General features: G+C 42.5%; 1 protein-coding gene and 1 long non-coding RNA gene across 5 annotated transcripts; one reads left to right on the plus strand and one right to left on the minus strand.

Moving 5' to 3' along the window:
- Positions 1-306: 306 nt before the first annotated feature.
- LOC110497404 (uncharacterized) lies at positions 307-22,807 on the minus strand. Of its 4 annotated transcripts, XM_090210552.1 has the most exons (8): positions 22,648-22,787; positions 22,320-22,538; positions 20,748-20,878; positions 20,395-20,550; positions 6,611-6,772; positions 3,960-4,071; positions 3,653-3,780; positions 307-2,131 (listed from the first exon to the last, which is right to left on the minus strand). In XM_090210552.1, the coding sequence occupies exons 2-8, from the start codon at positions 22,528-22,530 to the stop codon at positions 2,078-2,080; spliced, it is 954 nt and encodes a 317-aa protein (XP_090066678.1). In that variant the 5' UTR covers positions 22,531-22,538; positions 22,648-22,787; the 3' UTR covers positions 307-2,077. The 4 variants fall into 4 exon arrangements, with proteins under 4 accessions (XP_090066678.1, XP_090066677.1, XP_090066676.1 ...); XM_090210551.1 differs by having other exon boundaries at positions 22,320-22,795; XM_090210550.1 differs by lacking the exon at positions 307-2,131 and having other exon boundaries at positions 2,421-3,780; positions 22,648-22,788.
- LOC149975120 (uncharacterized) lies at positions 6,468-14,275 on the plus strand. Its single transcript, XR_016488850.1, has 2 exons — positions 6,468-6,785; positions 11,235-14,275. It is a non-coding gene; the product is annotated as an uncharacterized LOC149975120 (long non-coding RNA).
- Positions 22,808-24,502: the final 1,695 nt, after the last annotated feature.

Consider the following 24,502-nt stretch of genomic DNA (forward strand, 5'->3'; position numbering starts at 1 on the left):
GAAATGATTTATACGTTCACTTTCAATACTTATGTATATTTTAGCCATTACATTTACTTTTGATACTTAAGTATATTTAAAACCAAATGCTTTGGATTTTACTGGGTGACTTTTACTTGAGTCATTTTCTATCAAGGTATCTTTACTTTTACTGAAATATGACAATTGCATATATTTTCCACCAGTGCTGATGAACTTCAAAGGCGTGGAGCCGAGACCAGGCTTTGTGGAATCTAGCTCCGACTACATCGATTCGCCCAAGGTCAATACTTTCAACAAAAACAACATATATTAAACGCCCACGTGTTTGTCCACTGTAGTTCTGTGACTTTATTTGTTTGCTGAAATCCTTACTTTTTCAGTAAATGCTAATCAAATACAACCACTGACTGTTTGCTCATTGCTGATGCTCTAAGATGGCAACTAGTGGTAAAGTTAATCACGGTGAAGGAAGTTTTCTGGAGTTAAGTCCGCTAATATATCCCAGCTTTACATGGTCGGGAGATACTCTTAATAAACAACAGTAATACAGATCAAATTTGCTCGGTTTTCCCCATCCACCATACGGGTCAAGAGACGTACATGAACTACACCTGGACTTTTCAGCCTGAGATACTAATGTCGCGATGCCAGAGATGATACTTTTACCGTTGCCCTGTTCTGAAAAATCAAAGCTGTCCACTTCATGGGTAAATTATTTCGCGAGCCACAATGCGCGCTCCTTTTGCCCTTTAGATATTCCACTCCTGGTTACTGACTGCATCCACTTCTTCACCATCCTGACTCCAAAATGGTTTCCAAAGTGAACATCCTCATCCCAAAAACTTGATCCAAAAATAAACGATTCATCAGACTCACTTTCCACAACAATTTGAGCTCTTTTCGTTCCATTCTTACTTAGACTTCACTGTTGTCCACTCATCCTTCTCAGTACTGTACTGTACTGTACTGTACTCGACGCTTTAAATAGCACTTGCGCTCGCTCTCCAGCGTCTCACCAACGGCTTTCTTCAGTGATCTTGTTGGTTTACCTCATAGCAGCGCAAAGGGTGTGGTTAAATAAACAGGTCTGCGCGCAGTTCTTTGAAATAAGGTGCCGCTTATTACATTACACATCAAACCTATTCATCAGTATATTTCAAGCTCAGAGCAGGCTTGTTTAGAAAGAACAGTGTGTTAGCAAGAATATAGTAGAAAATAATCAAATTACTATTCCATTTACATCACCTCAGTAAAGTAAATATTCAACTATACTTGTTCTAGCTTAGGTTCACTGTCTCTCTAAAAACATGTATTTACACAAGACTGTTTCAAATGATAAGTTAACAAAGGGTTAATGAGGGGTATGTGGTTAATTACCCCCCTTACCCTAAGACACTTCACATGATAACTATAATATGTCAGCGCTAAAGAATAGTTCCCAGATATCCACTGTGTACATCTCAAGCCACACTGCCACAATTTATCCCCGTTGTGGACACTCCTGTGTCTGGTAAGGTTAGTCAGGAAGGAGAAGCTCTTGTAACATAGTTTGCACTTGAAGGGCTTCTCATTGGTGTGAACGGTCTGGTGCCTCTTCACATAGTTTGCCTCAGCAAAGCGCTTCCCACACTTAGGGCAGGCGTACAGGTTGACAGTATCTGTCCAAATGCTCGGCCTCCCACGTTATGACCCAATGACACCAGAGGTAGCAGCAGCCACCACCCACCCTCAGGTGGTTAGTATTTGACCTCCCTCCTTGACCTCTAGCCATAGTTTGGGTGTTGTTGGGATTGTGTGCCGTGTTATAGGCTAGGTACCTCTCATGGTGAACGCTCAACCTGACCCTGTCTGTATTTGTGGGGTAACCATGCACTGAGACTGTGAAGATAATGTTCTGGGCTGCAGACTAGACTGGAGCTTCTGTCTCTCTGATGACCACCAGGACTGAGGTTGTTCAGTCCACCTGTCCACTGGTTGTGTTCCGTGTGGTGGTGGAGTCTCTGTCAATCGTGGTTGTGTCCTTGTTCTGACTCGGGAAGGAAAAGCGAAGGCTTCTGATCAAGGGCCAGGGATTTTGACCAGCCACTTCAGAGGCTCAGTCTCTCCCGCAAGCAACACCAGATATCAGCAGGTCCTCATGGACTGCAGACTGTAAACACATATTGTACAGAAAAGTATAAAGCTTTATATAAGAAATTCTTTGCTGTACACACAAACATGATATTTTAAAACCATAGTCAAGCCCATCTCTAACACTGTGATTCAAGAACCTAACAATATGAAGCTGTTGGAGTTTATTATAAAAAATATACAAAAGTGTCAATTTAAGAATTAAGTATAATGTTTTGGTTTGACTGAGATAAGGAAAACTCAGTCCCTGCAATGACAAAAAAAATACAGAGTCAGTCAGCACACAGTCAAATGGTCAAACACTCACATAACGTGAAGTACAGTACTTTTATTGTACAAAACGATACGTGACATGTACAATAACTTTTCTCACTATGGTAACACAACCTTTTCTGTAAATCTGGTACCCTTGTTTTGTTCAAATTAATTTTAGAATACTTTGGAAAAGGTTCAACATTACACACAGCTTCACGACTTCATGTCAAGTAAACTTAAGGCCCAATAATTTTCTCATTATAAAACATTATCATCAAACAACTGGAAAAAAGTTGGTAGTCTTAATCAGTGAAACATTTTTACAGACACCATCACACCAACCACCAGCATATCTACTCAACATACTCATTCTTTCATCAGTTCACCTCATCCAGCTCCCTACTACATCCAAAACCAACAGAATTAACTACAAACAAACTAGTACTACATCACATGTCACTATACTCTATACATGGGCTGTGTGCATTTGCTGCTGGTGTATCCTGAGGTATCTCCTCTCGGAGAACCTCTTCCCGCAGTGCATACAGGCAAATGGCCTCTCCTCCGTGTGGATCTTCAGGTGCACCTTCAGATGGTGCTGGTGGGAGAACCTCTTCTCACACTGGGTACAGCTGAAGGGTTTCTCCCCTGTGTGGACTCTCTGGTGCCTCTTCAGGCTGGATGATTGTGAAAAACTGGCCTGGCACAGTTGGCAGCCGAAAGGTTTCTCCCCTGTGTGCATCCTCTTGTGGATCTCCACCTGTTTGCGGAAACTGAAGGCTTTCCCACAGAATGAACACGGGAAGCGCTTCTCTTTGCCACCAGATCTACTGATAGCGTCACTACTACTGTCATTTGTCAATGGGCTTGTGTAGCTATTTAGTGTTGAGGCACTGGCATTGTCTGAGGTTTGGTTTGACATTAGGAGAGTGTGAGGAGGATGGCCAGGGCGTGTCTGTGTTGTCGCAGGGACCATGTTCCAGTTGATAGATCCTATAGAAGGCAGGCTGAAGGCAGCATCTGTTAGTGGGTTAACCTGAGGCCCCACCAGTCTGTCTGAATCACAACTATAGGAGCAGGATGGAGCATTGCTAGCCGAGTCTGTGACTGTTCCCATAAAGACAACTCCTCGCCCCTGCAGACCAAATCTACGCCTCACCCTGGTCTCAACCATTCTGTTGTCATGGAGACTAAGTTCAGATGTTGTTTTGTGTTCCACTGTCTGTTTGTGGTTAACAGTGTTGTTCCCCAGCCCAGAGTTGAGGTCGCTGTCCCATCCACTGACCTCCACTATGTCGTGTCTGGTCCTGGCCTGCTCCGTGATGTTGTCCCGTGAGCCCTTGGCTGCACCTGTCTGGGTCTGGGAATCCAAGATGGCCACCCAGTCTCCTCTGTTAGCCTCCTGCCAACCACCTATAGGAAGAGGTTACAAAATAGACTTTAAATAATATTTTGGGGGGTCAATTACCTGGTCAAGTTCATACATTACAATGTGTAGTTTTTGTATGTAAACATACGTTGTGTTGATAGCCAGATGCATCACTATTCGAAGATCTATTACTGTATGGTGGCTATATGTATTTCTCCCTTACCTTGCTCCCCCATCTTTAGTCCACTCAGCAGGTCCATGCTCTCTGGTTCGTCTTCTATTGTCTCCTCTTTGACTAGCAGCAGATCAGGCTTCCCATCCTCCATGTCTACTGACTGTAAGAGATACAGAGTGAGAAGATGTTGGATCAAGAAATCTGATATGAGCATCTCCTGATTGGGCAATGAGGGATTGCTATGAGTACTACGCAAACATGTTAGTTAACTTTATACCATGCAAAGTTGATTTGATTACTTGACGTGCTGAGAATAGATACATTTTACTCATACACTCATGGGTCAAAATAGAAGCTATGCATTAAGCCTCTATAGTCATAAGAGTCCCACCTAGTCGACACATATTTAAGAGACCTCATGAGCTGTCCTAGCCAGTTAAGAGTTACCAGCAGCTGTCTTGATAATAGGACAACGCAGCGAGTCAGTGGTTCCTGTGCCACATGCAATTACTTTCGAGGTGGTAGAAGAATGTGTTGATATTGCTATATCATCTTAACCTAGAGAAGGACTATATTATGTTTCTGTGAAGGGCCCCTTCCCTTTGTCAGCCCTATTTCACATGAAATGCCCAAATACTGATAACCACAAGGCTAATGAATAACAGTCAATTCAGAAAGTAAACCAAATTCCAATTCCACATTTTTCTCATTGAAAAGCATTGAAGAGGACTGGAATTGACCCAAACCCTGATTATTTCTTTGGATTATTTAATTACCTACTGTACATGTTATTTCAAGTAATTCCTTTGGAGCGCAAAATGTTGTTAAAAAAAGCCTAAATTGGACATTTGAAGGCATTTAGGGCATTATGTTAACTTTGATTGTGTTCGATGAAAATGATAAACCTTTCAAACATTATATGCAACGTTGTATGCAACATTATCAGCAGCAGGTGACTTGATGCCTAAGGCTACTGTGCCAAAGGGATTTAGAGTTGTTAAAATGGGAGTGACGAGTGTCTTGACGCAACGGTAATATTGTAGAAATTCCACTTTCAACAACCATCAGAATTTGTAAAAAAAAGGTTAGGCATGTGTAACGGATGTGAAACGCTAGCTTAGTTAGCGGTGGTGTGCACTAAATAGCGTTTCAATTGGTGACGTCATTTGCTCTGAGACCTTGAAGTAGTAGTTCCCCTTGCTCTGCAAGGGCCGCGGCTTTTGTGGAGCGATAGGTAACGATGCTTCGAGGGTGACTGTTGTTGATGTGTGCAGAGGGTCCCTGGTTCGCGCCTGGGTATGGGCGAAGGGACGGTCTAAAGTTATACTGTTACACATGTTGGGCCTAAGTGTTCTTGTCCATTAGTTTACTCAAATTAGGGGAGGGGTGGTAGGATTAGGGTCAAATAAAAACATATTTTTTAATAAAAAAAAAAAATGTAACAAAAATATGGGGGATTGGAAATAATGCAGACAATTACATTGATAGAACCCACAATCTATCTGCAATGAAGGGACTCAGTCGGGGTCTCAACATACTGTTGAGAGTTAGAATAATAGAATACACAAGGAGCAATTTCGAAATGTAGTTGTGCCTCTGTCGTCACTCAATTAACCCATGTCAGCTAAACATTTTTAGATTGATAAATTAGTCTAGAGGCCAACTATCTAAACTTGTAGTAAGCAAGGTCGAATTACAGACCGGGTGGGGCCCATTGATCATCAGTTATCATATTAAAAACTGCAAACATTTGCCACCACCCTATGGCAAAATGTGTAGAATTGCAGGAAACTTGCTTTAAAACAACATTTTAAAATGTTTTGCTCGCAAGGTGGTGGTGGGGGTGTTTATGTGGGACCCACGAGCCACTGCAGCCCCTCATGATGAGTTCACCCCCATTAAAGTCGCCCATTCCTGCCCTAGAGAGTATTGGAGCACCAATGCGTCAATCTAAGTAACATCCGTCAATTTAAGCCAGAGATATCAGCGGCTCAATCCATCGCATGCGCTTGTCGCAGGACTGTTCTAAAGGTAATCCATATAAATGAACGGAAGTACAGAGGTAGTTTTGTGCCAACAAAAATAATAATATAATATAATATAATAACAAAATAATATTTGTCAAAAACATATATATATTTCCTGAGCTTTCTTATATCTCCTAGATATAGGACAGACACTTCAAAACCTTATTCCGTGTGATTACATTTTTTGCCTTTCAGGAATGTGTTAATCAATTTATATGGGCTATAGTAGTAAAGAATCATTTCTATATTTATCTGATTTATGTTTTTTAAACATTTGTTTGATACCTAAGAAGGGGTCCTAAAATTCTAAATCAAATAGTTAAATGATCCATGGTATGACCTTCTTAAAACAATTCCATGTGTCAGCTTACAACTTCAAAGCAATTGCGTGTGGCTCAAGAACCACTGACTCACTGTATTTTACTATTATCAATACACCTGCTGGTAACTCTTAACTGGTTAGGACAGCTCAAGAGGTCTCCTAAATATCTGTCAACCAGGTGTGACTCTTATGACTAAAGCGGCTTCATGCATAGCTCATATTTTGACCCATTAGAATTGGAGTGAAATCTCTCTATTCTCAGCACTTACAACCGATTTTCTACTCTAAGAGGCTTATTGGAATACGCCCCTACCTAATACCATTCAGCCAGTAGTTTACAGTGGGCTCACCTCAGTGAGACTGTATGTGGTCCTGTGCTGCTCAGCTGGTTCCTCTGTGGGTTCAGGAGGAGTTGTAGTCTGGTTGTCCTCCATGTCCATGGGCCCCTCAGCGTTCGCCAGACCCTCCTCACACCTCTCCTCCTTCACCAGCAGCACCTCTGGACCATCCTCCTGGAAGTGAGAGGTGATACAGATTACACAGACATACACTCCCTCAGGTAGAGTGGGGCAAAAAAGTATTTAGTCAGCCACCAATTGTGAAAGTTCTCCCACTTAAAAAGATGAGAGAGGCCTGTAATTTTCATCATAGGTACACTTCAACTATGACAGACAAAATGAGAGAAAAAAAATCCAGAAAATCACATTGTAGGATTTTTAATGAATTTATTTGCAAATTATGGTGGAAAATAAGTATTTGGTCAATAACAAAAGTTTATCTCAATACTTTGTTATATACCCTTGTTGGCAAGGACAGAGGTCAAACGTTTTCTGTAAGTCTTCACAAGGTTTTCACACACTGTTGCTGGTATTTTGGCCCATTCCTCCATGCAGATCTCCTCTAGAGCAGTGATGTTTTGGGGCTGTTGCTGGGCAACACAAACTTTCAACTCCCTCCAAAGATTTTCTATCGGGTTGAGATCTGGAGACTAGCTAGACCACTCCAGGACCTTGAAATGCTTCTTACGAAGCCACTCCTTCGTTGCCCGGGCGGTGTGTTTGGGATCATTGTCATGCTGAAAGACCCAGCCACATTTCATCTTCAATGCCCTTGCTGATGGAAGGTGGTTTTCACTCAAAATCTCACGATACATGGCCCCATTCATTCTTTCCTTTACACCACATATGTCAGAGTCAAGGCCCGCGGGCCACATCCGGCCCGCAAGAAGGTTTTTTACGGCCCCTGGGATGATCTTGATTTATTATTAGAACCGGCCCGCAGCAAGCCGGCAGCCCGCAGATCTTTTACACGCACCAATACTACATTTCCCACAATGCAAAGGTGACGCACCGAGCAGTAGGCTGCTTCATTTCAATATTTATTGGCACAGCAGTCGTCAGCATCACAGTAAAATTAACTTTCAGATACCCATCAAAAATGGCAAAACGGAAGGTGGATACTGAGAACCGGGGGTTTCAAACAAGGTGGGAGTCGGAGTATATGTTCACGAAGGTAGCTGGAAAACCTGTGTGTCTTCTGTGTGGAGAAAGTGTGGCGGTACTGAAAGAGTATAATCTGAGACGACATTATGAAACGAAACACACGGACAAAAACAAGAATATGGACATGGAACAAAGGCTACAAAAGGCCAGTTTTATTTTGGCAGAAGAGATCGCTAAATCAGCCCGGCCATTTACGGAGGGGGATTTCATCAAAAACTGCATGATTAAAGTTTGTGACGAAGTTTGCCCAGAAAAAAGGCAACTCTTTTTAAATGTGAGTCTGAGCAGAAACACCATTGCCGAGAGAGTAGACCAGTTGTCCATCAATCTAAAAGAGCAGCTTGTGAAAAAGGGAAAAGATTTTATTGCATATTCCTTGGCTGTGGATGAGAGCACCGACATTTCTGACATTGCCCAGTTGTCAATTTTCATCCGCGGAGTGGACTCCAACCTAAGCGTGACAGAGGAGTTTTTGGCTTTACGTCCTATGCATGGCACAACTACGGGGCATGATTTGTATGAAGAGGTGTCAAGATGTGTAAATGAGATGGAGCTGCCTTGGGAAAAACTCGTGGGTTTGACAACCGACGGAGCACCTGCGATGTGTGGACACAGGAGCGGACTGGTGGCGAAGATACGGGAAAAGATGCAAGAGGAAAACGCGACAGGTGAGCTGACAGCTTATCATTGTATCATACACCAGGAAGCGTTGTGCGGTAAAGCCTTGAAAATGGAGCATGTAATGAGCATCATCACGCGCACAGTTAACTTTATCAGAGCCAAAGGTTTGAATCACCGCCAGTTCAAGGCATTTCTGACGGAGTTAGAAACGGAGCATGGTGATTTGCCTTATCACACAGAGGTGCGATGGCTAAGCCAGGGAAAGGTGCTTCAAAGATGTTTCGAGCTTCGTGAGGAGATTTGTCTGTTCTTGGACAGCAAAGGGAAAGACACAACACAACTCCGAGACGAAATGTTTCTGTGTGAAATGGCTTTTCTGTGTGACATTACGAGTCATCTGAATGCAATAAACTTGCAGCTGCAGGGTCGGGATCGTGTCATCTCTGATATGTACAGTACAGTGAAGGCATTTAAAACCAAACTGACTCTGTGGGAGACGCAGATGCGGAAAGAAAATTTGAGCCACTTTCCCAGCTGCCAGACCATGAAAGAGAAGCTCTCTACCAGTGCGTTCCCGAGCACACAGTTGGCTGATAAAATAGGTATGCTTGCCGCTGACTTTCGACGCCGATTTGCTGACTTTGAAGCACAAAAAAGCAGGTTGGAACTGCTCGGTAACCCATTTGCTGTTGACGTGGAAAGCTCACCACCAAACCTCCAAATGGAGTTGATTGACCTCCAATGCAATGATGCACTGAGGGCAAAATATGCGGCAGTGGGTGCTGCGGAGTTCGCCCGTTTCCTCCCCGGCACAATGCCCCAGCTGCGCATCCAGGCTGCTCAAACGTTGTCTATGTTTGGCAGCACATACCTGTGTGAACAACTGTTTTCTTTGATGAACCTGAACAAAACATCACACAGAAGTCGACTTACTGCTGAACACCTCCACTCAATTCTGAGGATTTCTTCAGCTCAGAGCCTTACCCCGAACATTGATGAACTTGTGGAAAAGATGGGACACCACCAAGTATCACCCTCAACCTCAAACAAGTGAACATTACTGTGCAATCACATATTTAGAGTTTTTACTCAGTTCAAGTTTAAAAGTTAAAATTTAATATTTGTTTTCACTGCATGTTACTTCTCCTTAAACAAAGTGTTGTTTTTGATTAATAGATTTTTGCACTTTATTTTTTTGTATTTCAATCCAATTATATTTTAAAAATATTTCAGTTGAGTGGATGATAGAAAATTGCTATTATTGTTTTTTCTTTGAAGTAAATTTAGCCCACTTTTGCTAAAATAGAAAATATAGTCTACTGATGGTGCCTTGAATACCGGTTTCTTTCATTTAATGTTCATGTTATGGGGATATTTATATAAAGGAAATTTGTCTTTTGTGTCTGTTGAAAATTAAAGATTACTGACAGAGCCATAAGAAAATATTGCTTTATTTATCTGATCATATTGTAATATATTTGTTAGGTTTTCAGTAGGTTCAATTAGGTTCACTAGACTATATGCGTCATTTAAAAATTTTTCAATGAACATTCGAACAGTCCGGCCCTCGTCTTGTAGCTGATTTTTTTATTTGGCCCTCCGTCCATTTGACTTTGACACCCCTGCTTTACACGGATCAGTCGTCCTGGTCCCATTGCAGAAAAACAGCTCCAAAGCATTATGTTTCCACCCCCATGCTTCACAGTAGGTATGGTGTTCTTTGGATGCAACTCAGCATTCTTTGTCCTCCAAACATGACGAGTTGAGTTTTTACCAAAAAGTTATATTTTGGTTTCATCTGACTATATGACATTCTCCTAATCTTCTTCTGGATCATCCAAATGCTCTCTAGCAAACTTCAGACAGGCCTGGACATGTACTGGCTTAAGCAGGGGGACACGTCTGGCACTGCAGGATTTGAGTCCCTGGCGGCGTAGTGTGTTACTGATGGTAGGCTTTGTTACTTTGGTCCCAGCTCTCTGCAGGTCATTCACTAGGTCCCCCCGTGTGGTTCTGGGATTTTTGCTCACTGTTCTTGTGATCATTTTGACCCCACGGGGTGAGATCTTGCGTGGAGCCCCAGATCGAGGGAGATTATCAGTGGTCTTATATGTCTTCCATTTCCTAATAATTGCTCCCACAGTTGATTTCCTCAAACCAAGCTGCTTACCTATTGCAGATTCAGTCTTCCCAGCCTGTTGCAGATCTACAATTTTGTTTCTGGTGTCCTTTGACAGCTCTTTGGTCTTGGCCATAGTGGAGTTTGGAGTGTGACTGTTTGAGGTTGTGGACAGGTGTCTTTTATACTGATAACAAGTTCAAACAGGTGCCATTAATACAGGTAACGAGTGGAGGACAGAGGAGCCTCAAAGAAGAAGTTACAGGTCTGTGAGAGCCAGAAATCTTGCTTGTTGGTAGGTGACCAAATACTTATTTTCCACCATAATTTGCAAATAAATTCATAAAAAATACTACAATGTGATTTTTGTCTGTCATAGTTGAAGTGTACCTATGATGAAAATTGGTGGCTGACTAAATACTTTTTTGCCCCACTGTATGTACACACACACACACACACACACAGAGATAAACACACTTTCAACATGGAGTGTTTACCCATCCCCACTACGTTTGAGTCCTATACTGTAGTCACATAATGACTTTGTTGTGAAACCCATCATGGTGGACATAAATATGATGTTGGTAAACATGAGTTAGATATGATAAGTCAAAAGTCATCATCAGACATACCCGACTAAACTATTTTGACGTGAACATTAGGTGTTTGTTAGTGTGTGTAATACACCATATGAAAACCACACATACACGTGTATCTCTGTGTGCCTTGCAGACATCTCTGCTGGGATGTCGGTCCATCAACTCAAGCTCAACAAGACGAAGCTGCTCTTCCTCCCGGGGAAGGCCTGCCCACTCCAAGACCTCTCCATCATGGTTGACAACTCCACAGTGCAAAGAACCTTGGCGTGACCCTGGACAACACCCTGTCATTCTCTGCAAACATCAAATCAGTGACTCTCTCCTGCCGGTTCATGCTTTACAACATCAGTAGAGTACAACCGTTCCTAATCCAGGCTCTTGTCTCCCATCTAGACTATTGCAACTCTGTTGGCTGGGCTCCCTGTTTGTGCCATCAAACCTCTGCAATTTATCTAGAATGCCGCAGCCCGCCAGGTGTTCAACCTTCCCAAGTTCTCCCATGGGTTGTTCTATGTCATTTCTGCAAGCCATGACACCCACCATCATTTCTGTAGTTAGAATCAAGATTAGCATTCCTGCAACATTATTTTGTTGAAATATAATTGAATCCCGAGAATTTAAGCTAATTGATTGCACCCAAATTGCCCATTTTAATTTATAGGATTCATATAAAATTCAATAAATACAGTACCTATCATTTGATTTGGGACAAAAACATTTCTAACAATGAGTAAGACATGAAGAAATGTACTGGTCAAAAGCCACCCATACTCCACACCAATCCCACTCCAACAATGAGTATATAGTATCAGTTCTCTATCTGACATGTAGTATGGAGCTGCGGCTTAGAGTATGGTTTCTTCATCCTATGTAATGTATTATTTTTGAAATGTATGTTTTTTTCCCTGTTCAGGGAAATTAGTAATTTTAGTTGTTTATGTCCCATTCTACATCCTGATATTACTAGGTCCTGACCACTAGATTGTGCTGTTCCTGCTATTAGATGATAAAAAAGACCCCCCCCAAAAAAAATAACAATTCACTGAGATTACATAGGACAATGAAACAATACTCCAAGCCGCAGCTCCAACCATGTGTCGTGACATTGTATTAGTTAATGTGACGACTGTTGCGCAACAAATTATTAAAGGTTTCTAATTGTGATTAACTGAATCAAGCAATTAGTAACTCATTAACCTGGGGCACCATGGGGAAATTAGTTTTATTGAGTTTCTATTTCCCAAATTAAATCAAAGAATATCAGAATATCGATTTTACAACAGTCGCTAATTAATCAGTTTCCTCTACAGTCTCATTCTGAACGCCGCATAATCCGGGAATCTGCACAGACCCGGGTCTCACCAATGAGTTCGTACCACACTAATCTTAGTTGAGTATTTATTTACTAAAAAGCTAAAATGATGATAAAAGATACACATACACAAAAACACATTCTAGGCTATTGATTAGAACTTAGTATAACAGGCCAACACACTATGGCGCGTTACCCAAAATGGGGATTTAAAAGAGAGAGAAAAGGAGAAAGTACACGAGAGACATATATTTGGGTGAATTTGTCAGCTATGCTTATTTTAAACCTTGCCCCAAACTGCCGCCTTTATGGGTCAAAATATAATGATGTAATTACGTGTGGGAGGTCTCAGATGGGAAGGTCCGCTTGGACCGTTTAGGCTGGTCAATGACGCACTTCTCTGGCGCAACTCTCTGGTTGTCCTCACGATGTCAGTGTCCTTTTGGCTTAGTGGTCTGTTTCCTAGCCCTTGCTCTGGAAGGGGTCTTATGAGGAAATACAGCTCTGTAGCTCAGAGCTCACAGCATAGGAATGAAACAGTGTAGATATCACGATTCAATGGAGAGTGGAGGCTAGGTGGTCTGGCTTGAATTCACCCGCTTAGACACAGCTACTCATCCGTAGCTTGGGTAGAAAAAGGTTTCTGTCTTCAACCTTGGGTTGAGTTTTGGGTTCGTTTACTTTTTTAGGCCTCGGCTGCAGCTTGGGTCACTTAGTCTGTTAATCTGTTAATGCTTCACTCACAGGTTTTATACCCTCGGGTCAGAAGTGGGCGTAACCTCATTTAGGGCATTTCTCTTGGTCTTAAGAGGTCTAGAGGTCTAGATTTTACTAAAATCCAATTTTAGACAACTGACTTCACATTTCATCTTTACCAAAACATTCTCTTTGATTTGGACATTTTCCATACAACGTACAATGTATAAACATCAAACATATAATAGGAAAACTCTTAAGGTTACAATGTTTTCGTAATAACGTCATCTATGAACCTTTAATAACGAAACAAAAATGACATACATTTTCATATTCCATCTATCGTCATGACCACCATTGTGGCTGACGGAAACCATTGTTCCAAAGTCCCTTTATTTAATGTTTAATGTTCTGAGGCTGGTTCTCCATAGTGACAGGACAAAAGGAATTTGTCTGTGGCCCAAGATTTACCATGGGCGTGAGGGGTCATAAAACCCCCACATCCTCCTATCCCTTGAGATCCCTTCTCCTCTGCTGAGGATGAAATCTCTCTGCAGGATTGTGGTCGTTGGTAACCTGAGCCGAGCAGGACAGTCATGACACATGCTACTTGTCAGACAGAGAACTGATACTAGATACTCATTGTTGGGGTGCAATCAATTAGTTGAATTTCTCAGAGATCTAATTGTATTTCAACAAAATAATGTTGCAGGAAAGCTAATATTATCTGTATCCAACAGAAACGCTTTCAGAACAATCTGAGATGGTGGGTGTCGAAATCCTCTATCTTGTGCTTTTTGAGGTGGAATGACCCCCATGTCGCCCCGCTCCTCCGCACAATCCACTGGCTTCCAGTTGAAGCTCCCATCCACGACATGTCCATGGTGATTGCCTACATAGCAGCAAGGGGAAGTGCCCCTCCCTACCTTCAGACTGTGCTCAAACCCTACACCCCACCTGAGGACTCCGTTCTGCCACTGGTCTCTTGGCCATCCCACCACTATGGGGGATCAGATCCCGCTCAGCCCAGTCAAAGCTCTTCTCTGTCCTGACACCCCAATGGTGGTACCAGTCCATGCTCATCTTTCAAAAACGTCTGAAACCCTACCACTTGAAAGAGCATCTTAAATAAATCCCCTTAAATAAATAAATTGTCTTCCTACCAATGTTATAGTTTGTGGGTTTTATATTACTTTATATTTCTATTCATTTTAAGATTTTTATTTGAAATTGTTTTTCAGATCTGATTTACTAGTTTTTATTTAGTTGAAGTTTTATAGTTATTTTTTTATGCCACTTCTTGCCACTATAGGGCAGTAATACATAAAGTGATGGGTCAGGTCATAGGTTAGGTTTAAAGGGATAGTTCACCCAAATTACACAATTAAACATTGCTTACAGGGCAAGGAAACCAGTCTCTGGACAAGGTATGACAGAAATCGATGTATCTCAATGGGTGCGTTTCTCTGCTCATAGGTTGCTGATACCTTACAACACCTGGATAGGCATTTGACGTATCAGCTAACCACATCATGGTCGAGCTCCCCTGCTCAGACGTTGCAAGCATCGACCAATGGTTGCACGCAGGGCTGACTATTATGGAATTTGGGGTAACGATTATTTGTCACACAAATGGAAACAGTTATTGTCATAATTGTCATTTCTGTTCAAATGTTTTGCGCTTGTTGCATCATAATGCATCTGAGGGAAGACACAGTGGTGTACGAAATTATTGACACATTGATAAAAATGAGCAAAAATGACTATAAACAAATACAGTACATAATTAATTTACTGAGCTATATTGTATGCAAAAAATAGGAAGTGTATGTTATTTTATACTAATACAATTGCTCAAAATATAGGGGTCAAATGATTGACATCCCCGTCTTCAATACCTCACATTGCGAGGATAACGGTACTGAGACTTTTTCTAAAACGTTTTATGAGATTGGAGAACACATTGGGAATGATCTTAGACCATTCCTCCGTACAGAATCTTTCCAGATCCTTGACATCCTTCTTTTGTGCTTCAATTCAAACCACAGGTATCTGATGGGATTTGAGTTTGGAGAGTTTGGAGATTCTGTGGTCAATCTTTGTGGATGTTGATGTGTGCTTTGGGTTATTGTCTTTCTGGAAGATCCATTTGAACTATCAGCTTTCTGGCAAAGGCAACCAGGTTATTGGCTAAAATGTCCTGGTTCTGAGTAAAGTTCATGATACCATTGACCTTAACAAGGGCCACAGGACCAGTGGAAGCAAAACTACACCATAACATCAAAGATCTACCACCATATATTACAGTGGGCATGGGGTTCTCATCTGCTTATGCATTTTCATTTTAACGCCAAACCCACCACTGGTGTGCATGGCCAAAGAGCTCAGTTCTTCTCTGTTCTTCATCAATGAAGACTTCTCCGAAAAGGTACGCCTCAAAAGAAAGGATCAGCTGCCATGACTCATTGAACAGCACAAGAGAGGCAACATTGCATACCTGAAGTACGACCAGCTGGTCTTTCACCCCCTCCGCCCTTAGTAGGCCTATTGCAAGCGACTGAAGCCCACTGAGAGAATGCCAAGTGTGTGCAAAGCTGTCATCAAGACCAAGGGTGGCTACTTTGAAGAATTGTTTAACTCTCTTTTGGTTACAACATGATTCCAGATGTTATTTCAGAGTTGTGATCTCTTCACTATTATTCTACAATGTAGAAAATAGTTAAAAAGAAAAGAAAAACCCTTGAATGTGTAGGTGTGTCTAAAACTTTTGACCGGTACTGTATATTTCTTCCCAACCCACCATGGACAGCTCAAACACAATTTTACAGTGGTTTAGGGAGGGTTTAAAACAAATGCCTATGTCTCATCAGTATTCATAGCATTCTTAGTGCTTGTTAGAGCATCATGACTTGCTGTAGCACAGCGGTCTAAGTAGCGTGCTCCGGCTGTAGACCACTGATCGATTCCTTTAATTCATTTGACCTTTTTTTCCCACCCCTTTATTTAAAAAAAATCTTTCTCCCCAACTTGCCATGAACAGCTCCAATACAATTTTAGCTGTTGAACATGGTGGTCTCCTGAACTGGGAGCACCAATTGCACTTCGTTGACACTGACTGACACTACAGATGTTGAATCTTGGGGCCTCCCGAGTGGCGCAGCGGTCTAAGGTACTGCAGTGCTTGAGAGTTCACTACAGATCCGGTTCGATCCCGGTCTGTGTTGCAGCCGGCCGCGACCGGGAGGCTCATGAGGGGACGCACAATTGGCCCAGCATTGTCCGGGTTAGTGGAGGGTTTGGCTGGGATGTCCTTGTCCCATCGCGCTCTAGCAACTCTCTAGTAAGAATTACGGCTCTCACAGACCTGTTAGTTTTTCTTTAAGAAGCCCTCCTGTTCTCCACTCATTACCTGTATTAACTGCACCTGTTTGAACTCGTTACCTGTATAAAAGACACCTGTCCACACACTCAATCAAACAGACTCCAACCTCTCCACAATGGCCAAGACCAGAGAGCTGTGTAAGGACATCAGGGATAAAATTGTAAACCTGCACAAGGCTGGAATGGGCTACAGGAAAATAGGCAAGCAGCTTGGTGAGAAGGCAACAACTGTTGGAGCAATTATTGGAAAATGGAAGAAGTTCAAGATGATGGTCAATCACCCTTGGTCTGGGGCTCCATGCAAGATCTCACCTTGTGGGGCATCAATGATCATGAGGAAGGTGAGGGATCAGCCCAGAACTACACGGCAGGACCTGGTCAATGACCTGAAGAGAGCTGGGACCACAGTCTCAAAGAAAACCATTAGTAACACACTACACCGTCATGGATTAAAATCCTGCAGCCCACGCAAGGTCCCCCTGCTCAAGCCAGCGCATGTCCAGGCCCGTCTGAAGTTTGCCAATGACCATCTGGATGATCCAGAGGAGGAATGGGAGAAGGTTATGTGGTCTGATGAGACAAAAAGAGCTTTTTGGTCTAAACTCCACTCGCCGTGTTTGGAGGAAGAACAAGGATGAGTACAACCCCAAGAACACCATCCCAACCGTGAAGCATGGAGGTGGAAACATAATTCTTTGGGGATGCTTTTCTGCAAAGGGGACAGGATGACTGCACCGTATTGAGGGGAGGATGGATGGGGCCATGTATCGCGAGATCTTGGCCAACAACCTCCTTCCCTCAGTAAGAGCATTGAAGATGGGTCGTGGCTTGGTCTTCCAGCATGACAACGACATACAGCCAGGGCAACTAAGGAGTTGCATCTCATGGTCCTGGAGTGGCCTAGCCAGTCTCCAGACCTGAACCCAATAGAAAATCTTTGGAGGGAGCTGAAAGTCCGTATTGCCAGCGACAGCCCCGAAACCTGAAGGATCTGGAAAGGGTCTGTATGGAGGAGTGGGCCAAAATCCCTGCTGCAGTGTGTGCAAACATGGTCAAGAACTACAGGAAACGTATCATCTCTGTAATTGCAAACAAAGGTTTCTGTACCAAATATTACGTTCTGCTTTTCTGATGTATCAAATACTTATGTCATGCAATAAAATGCTAATTAATTGCTTAAAAATCATACAATGTGATTTTCTGGATTTTTTCACAGTTGAAGAGTACCTATGATAAAAATGACAGACCTCTACATGCTTTGTAAGTAGGAAAACCTGCAAAATCGGCAGTGTATCAAATACTTGTCCTCCCCACTGTACACTAGACGACTGTTTGGGGGCACTGTGATGAAGCTACTGTGCCTCCATCTTGGAACTCCACCACCAGATTGTAAAAAAAATAATTTGGAAGCTATATAAATGCATTTATTAATGTCCACATTCATTTTTTTTCCACATGTATTTAATTACAGACACATTCATGCAAAATGTGTTATTATATTATGTGCACTAAACAAAAAAAAGAATATGTAAAGACATTTTCCTTAAAGTATACTTTGAGATCACTAATGTTACTGTCCCTACTACAACAACAAAAATATTCAATACATGTCATTTTGTCCTTTATTGAAATACAGTAGAATTCCATTCAATCCTATGGAGGACTGCTCCTACTGGGGAGTGAGTATCCATAACATTCTAAGTGTTTACTAGAGCATTGTGACCTGCCGTAGCGCAGTGGTCTAAGCAGCTCGCTCCCGCTCCAAGCCTCACGAGTTGCATTTATTTCAATGGTTTTCAAGAAGTAAAACGAATAGTCTGATAATTTACACATCAGAGAAAAGTGTCTCGGCTCAACTAAATCGTCTTTGGGTAGGTTGAAATGCATAAGCATCTCGACAGATTTACAAAATAATATCCACACCAAAGACCATAACTCAGTTGACAATAGCCCAACTGTAAAACGTGGGTCAGCATCCACACTGGAGGAAAGTTTATCATTCTACAGTAGGCCTACATCTGTCAATCAACTGATGGTCCTGAAGAAAATTCACCATTCATTTTCACTCAAACATCGTTTTAAGCTTTGTTCTACTGTTGACAGTTAGCTGATTTTAAGATTATATATATCAATTTGCTCTACTTAAATACACTACATCACCAAAAATATGTGGCACCTGTTCGTCAAACATCTCATTCCAAAATCATGGGCATTAATATGGTCCCCCTTTCCTGCTATAACAGCCTCCAGTCTTCTGGGAAGGCTTTCCACTAGATGATGGAACATTTCTGAAGGGACTTGCTTCCATTCAGCCACAAGAGCATTAGTGAGGTCGGGCACTGATGTTGGGCGATTAGGCCTGGCTCGCAGCCGGCGTTTCAATTAATCCCAAAGGTGTTCGATGGGGTTGAGGTCAGGGCTCTGTGCAGGCCAGTCAAATTCTTCCTCACTGATCTTGACAAGCCATTTCTGTATGACCCTCGCTTTATGCACAGGGGCATTGTCATGCTGAAACATTACTAGTCTCAACTAAAAATCTGCATGAACTTGATAAACTGCATACATTTTCTCATTAAAAATATGTTGGGGAAAAAAATACTTGAACATAAGTAATGAAACAGGCATTTGTGAACATCATATAGCCTACACAGTACAAACACAATATGTAACAGACTTTTTAGGCTTATATATCACACAAAGTCTGGATAAAATATTCTATCCAGGAATACTCAACACTGTTAGTCTAAATCTCATTATTCCAAATGTATATGTGGATGTTTTCTGATGACAACAATGAAATTGCATCTTCGTCTTTACTGCAGGGCTTGATCTAAACGTCAGAAGCTATTGAGTGGAATGGTTACTTTCCATGTTAAAGAGTGGAATGGTTTTTTTGCTGGTGTATCCTGAGGTAGCTTCGCTCTGAGAATCTCTTCCATCAGCGAGTACAGGCGAACAGCCTCTATCCCATGTGGACCTTCAGGTGCATCTTCAGCTGTTCCTGGCGGGAGAATCTCTTCTCACACTGGGGGCAGTTGTAGGGTTTCTCCCCTGTATGGACCATCTGGTGCCTCTTCAGGTGACCAGCCTGGGCAAAGCGCATTTGACACTGGGTACAGCTGAAGGGTTTCTCCCCTGTGTGGACCCTCTGGTGGATCTTCACCTTCTGGGGGCTGCTGAAGCCTTTGTTACAGAACATGCAGAGGAACCGTTTCTCTTTACTATTGCTTGATGTTGTTCCCCCTCCCCGAGCGTTGGCTCTTTGGTCGTTTGAGTTCAATACCTGATCGAAAAGGACACGGTCGAGTGAATCGGAAGGCGCCATCGTCGTGGATACTGGGTCGCGATCCTTGAACTCGTGTAAAGGGGAGTGGGTGACAATATTTGTATTTGTCTCTAAGCTTTCTCTGTAATGTAAGAAATCTCTGCCCTGTGAGTGTCTGTCTCCTTGGTGACTATCTGCATTCCATGTAGGAGGAGCGTCGCCCTCCACTTTCACAGTCACCTCATCTACGACTATAACCTCCCCTTTCTCATCTAGGTACCCTTCAGAGTATACACTACTACTGTACCGGTTCCAGTCCCCTCTAGACAGATCAGTCTGTCTCTCTAAACCCAAGGATATGTTGCCTGGGTCCATCTCTGAAGTGTAAGAACAAGACAGATCATCAACACCCGTGTCTAATGTGTCACCATCCCCATCCCCACAGGAATGAACCATCCTCTGGCTCTGGTGAAATACCGGTAAGTACTCTGAGTCTGGAGCAGGACAGCCCAGTATCCCAAGCCCCAGTCTGTCTGGGTCTGATCTGTGGTCAGTTGCTGTGTGTAAGAGCTTGTGTGTTACAGTTAAAGTCTCAGTGTCTGTCTCTGACTTGAGGATGGCGTTCGGCGTTCCACTGACCTCCGTGATGCTGCGTCGGGCGACGGCGGTGGTGACCTCCGTGGCTACAGGGGGTGCTCCAGTCACTCCAGTCTGGATATCTCTACTGTGTTGTGGGTCCTCTACTCCAGGGCTATCCTGCTTGACTCCAGGACCTGCAGCCTCTGCATCTGCAGACTGACACATGAAGAGCGGAGGTTATTACCGATACATGACTGAAATTGGATAACAATGTCACAGTGAAGTCTCAAACTCTCCTATGGCAGATAAATAAGGATGTACATGTAATCATATGAATAGCTGAGGAGCCTTTCTGAAATAAAACTAAACACATTTGATGTACTGTCATTTTGATGTAATACTATTACACTAACCTCTATCATGGTAACATGCTGGGTTGAGGTTCCACTCCCCTCACCAACAGTGATTGGTTGGTCATCTCTCCATGTATTGTGTCCTGTTGGCTTCACAAAGCTCCTGTGGCCTCCAGTGAGATGTCCTTCACCTAAGAGAGTGATTGGGGAAAAAGAGGTGGTTAGGTACTGTCAATGCTGAATGCTATATTGTACAATATTGGCAGTTTTAACACTGTCTAGAATTGGTCAGGATGACTTTGCATAACTTCTTGATATCCGATTTATAGATTGATTGATTATGTTCCTTGCATTATTCTTTCCATAGTAAATAATAGATAATTCAGTAAATCAGGAATCTAATTAGAATATGATAAAGTCTTTGTGCAAGATAGCTAGCTAAGTAATCAGGGGCATTATTGCATACGATCCAAAAACTGAACAACCCCAGTCAGGGACAGATTAATGCAGGGGCTTTACTGAGGATGAAGCACCTAGGCTCAGATCCGTGGCGGACCAACAGACAGCAAAAATGTTTTTTTTACTGCAACCGTCAACTACAGGAGGATTCAGGGGCCCACTCTCAATGAGTGTAGACAGCCTGCTGCTGCCACTCTGCTAATCATCAGATGGGGGGGGGGGGGGCACCTTGATTGGGTAACTGATTAATAAAATAAACTGCATAATAAAGAAATGTGACTGGCCAATTGTGTGAGTCAGGGACTGGGCCCAAGAGGCAAATAGATTTATTTTTTATCCAACCACAGGAGCCCACCCTCAATGTTCAAAATACAACAGAGAGCATAATTTAACCAGAGGCTCAATAGCTTCTAAAAAAAAAACAACAGGATTACATTTGATCACAAGCACATAAACAAAGGAAACACCAGCATAAAGTGTCTTAAAAAGGGTGTTGGGCCATCACGAGCGGCCAGAACGGCTTCAATGCACCTTGGCATAGATTCAACAAGTGGATTTAAACCACCCATGACTTGAATGGGAACTGCCATCTATGATTATATTTCTATGGTTGGCTGTGGCTCCCAATTTCTTGCTAACAGTAGCACTGTTTTTCTAAGTAGCTCATCTTGAGATAGGCTATTGCCAAGAGGAGCACATCGGCCATCACTGGGAGTAGTAGCCTATGGCTTCCTCTTCATCATTAGGTGAGCCTGGGCAATTTTTTGGTTCGAATTCAAGACCAGATTTATCTCTGTTTGTCAGTGTAGCCACTCATTTATGTGATATCAAAAACGATTTAGTTCATGTATTTTGGCATGTAAATGAAGTAGAATTGCGTAGAAATTAGTATTTAAAAAGGCTTGTTTTTAAAAGGACCCTGCTTACAAATGTGTGGTAATCCTGAAAACTGTAGCCTATGCCACATCACAAATGTTATTATGGCTTTATTATAATGGGGCTTTTACTTCCACATAACTTAACACGTGTTGGTGCACGGATTTGTTTACAAAAACATATGGTGTGCCGAAGGGGTTGGTGTCTATAACAATATAAAAAAATCATGTTCTAAATCTATCCCTGAGCCTAATTCTAGGTAACAGGGAGACAGTCCCCGCCTATTGCAAATTGTACCTCTTGGCATTCCTCTGTATCGGTCGAGGATCTTCACACTATTGGTCCCTTCTGCGCGCTCCCGTGCCACCTTCAGTTCCAGTAGCTGTAGTTTCCTCCGCAATGCCCTGTTTTCTTTCTGGCTTTGAGTTATTTCCAAACGGAACACTGCATAGTCGTCGTCTACGAGTTTACAGATGTCTGCCACGGCTGCATTTGCTAGTACCTCCATGATGGAGGCTATTTGAGTGTGAAAAACCATACAGTTAGCCATTGTTAGCAGCTAGCTAGCGTCACCTAAATAACATTTATCAACCAAGTCCGGTCTCCAACTCGAATTAAACACTACCTTGTAAGTATGTGATGCTGTGCAGTTAAATTAGTAATATGTTGAGTTCCAGGGTGTTAATAAACGTCTAAATAACAATAAAAACGCCAACGTGGAAATGGTTCAGTCACTGTTCACTTCAGTTTACTTCTTCTTCGTGTGGATTTCCGTCAGACTTAACGCTGTGTTGCGTATTGCTGCCCTTTGCAGGTCGGAGTGGGGACTGCACATTGGTCACAAGAAAAGAGAAACATTCAGCGCATAATTGTATAAGTGGAAAACAAGACTGTTCTCAGGGCAGGCCTGGTTGATATTTTCGAGTAGGGTCTAGGATAATTTGAGCATTTTAGCTAACCCCTTCCTTAACTGTGCGACCAGTGTCCCCCGCAACGGGACAGTTGAGCTAACGTAGGCTAATGTGATTAGCATGAGGTTGTAAGTAACAAAAAAAATCCCAGGACATAGACATCTGATATGGGCAGAAAGCTTCAATTTGTGTTAATCTAACTGGAATGTCCAATTTACAGTAGCTATTAGGGCAGTCTTGATACAACATTTTGAACAGATATGAAATGGTTCATTGGATCAGTCTAAAACAAAATATAAATTGTGCCTGGGCTGGAATAATACATTATGGCCTTTCTCTTGCATTTCAAATATGATGGTACAAAAAAATACAAAAAAAACATGTTTTTTTCTTTGTATTATCTTTTATCAGATCTAATGTGTTATGTTATCCTACATTAAGTTAACATTTCCACAAACTTCCGTTTTTCCTTTCAAATGGTATCAAGAATATGCATATCCTTGCTTCAGGTCCTGAGCTACGGGCAGTTAGATTTGGGTGTCATTTTAGAGGAAAATTGAAAAAAAAGGTTGGATCCTTAAGAGGTTTTAACCTTAACATAACTCTCCTAACCTGCTGCGTAAATTCTCCTAACCTGCTATGAAAATGAACTTAGTCACCGGTAGACCTGCCCTGAAAGCAGTGTGAGTACCCACTAATGCTGCAGATTATGCACGCTGATACCACAAGGTCTGCGAACCTCAAAGCACATGCATTTGCGTCTCCGATGGTATTTTTGCATCTCAAATGGTATGTGTGCACGTAACCTGTAGACGTTCCTGAAGTCTCACACGGAGATGGAAGTCATCATGTTGGAGGACCGGGCGAGGAAGAGGGTGGATGGCAAGAAGAATTGAAGCAGCAAGAATGGCACGAGGTGCAAACCCTAACCAACTGCGAAATATAAGCTGAGTACTTTCTCCTTTGGGTCAAGCACAGAAGAGAAAAATGCTGAAGACCCTGAGTAGTCATGGATAGTGAACTTGAAATTGATCCTGACAAAAGTGAGGAGAAATAACTTGGGTCGTCAGGTGAGGTGAAGGCTTCCGAGCCTCACCCTAATGATCAAGCCTGGACTGCTGAGGAGTGATTGACTCCATCCTAGCTGGGGGTGCTCTTATCTTATCTTTGATCATAGACAGGGCTCTAACTCCTCTAGCTCCACAATGAGATAGGATGCAGGCCAGGCAGCAGGCTGTTAGCCAGCCTGCCAGCTTAGTGGAGTCTGCCACTAGCACAGTCAGTGTAGTCAGTTCAGCTATCCCCATTGAGCTATCCCCATCTGTGCCTCAACCTAGGTTGGGAAAAACTTAACATGGTGGTGTTCGCCTTAGCAATCTCACTGGAATAAAGACCTCCTCCATTCCTGTCATTATTGAAAGAGGTTGTGATATCTCACATCTCAAAATAGAGGTACTTAATGTTAGATCCCTCACGTCCAAGGCAGTTATAGTCAATGAACTAATCACTAATCACTGATCATAATCTTCATGTGATTGGCCTGACTGAAACATGGCTTAAGCCTGATGA

Source organism: Oncorhynchus mykiss, chromosome 19 (genome assembly GCF_057628025.1).
Source record: "Oncorhynchus mykiss isolate SJ-2025 chromosome 19, ASM5762802v1, whole genome shotgun sequence".
Taxonomy (NCBI): domain Eukaryota; kingdom Metazoa; phylum Chordata; class Actinopteri; order Salmoniformes; family Salmonidae; genus Oncorhynchus; species Oncorhynchus mykiss.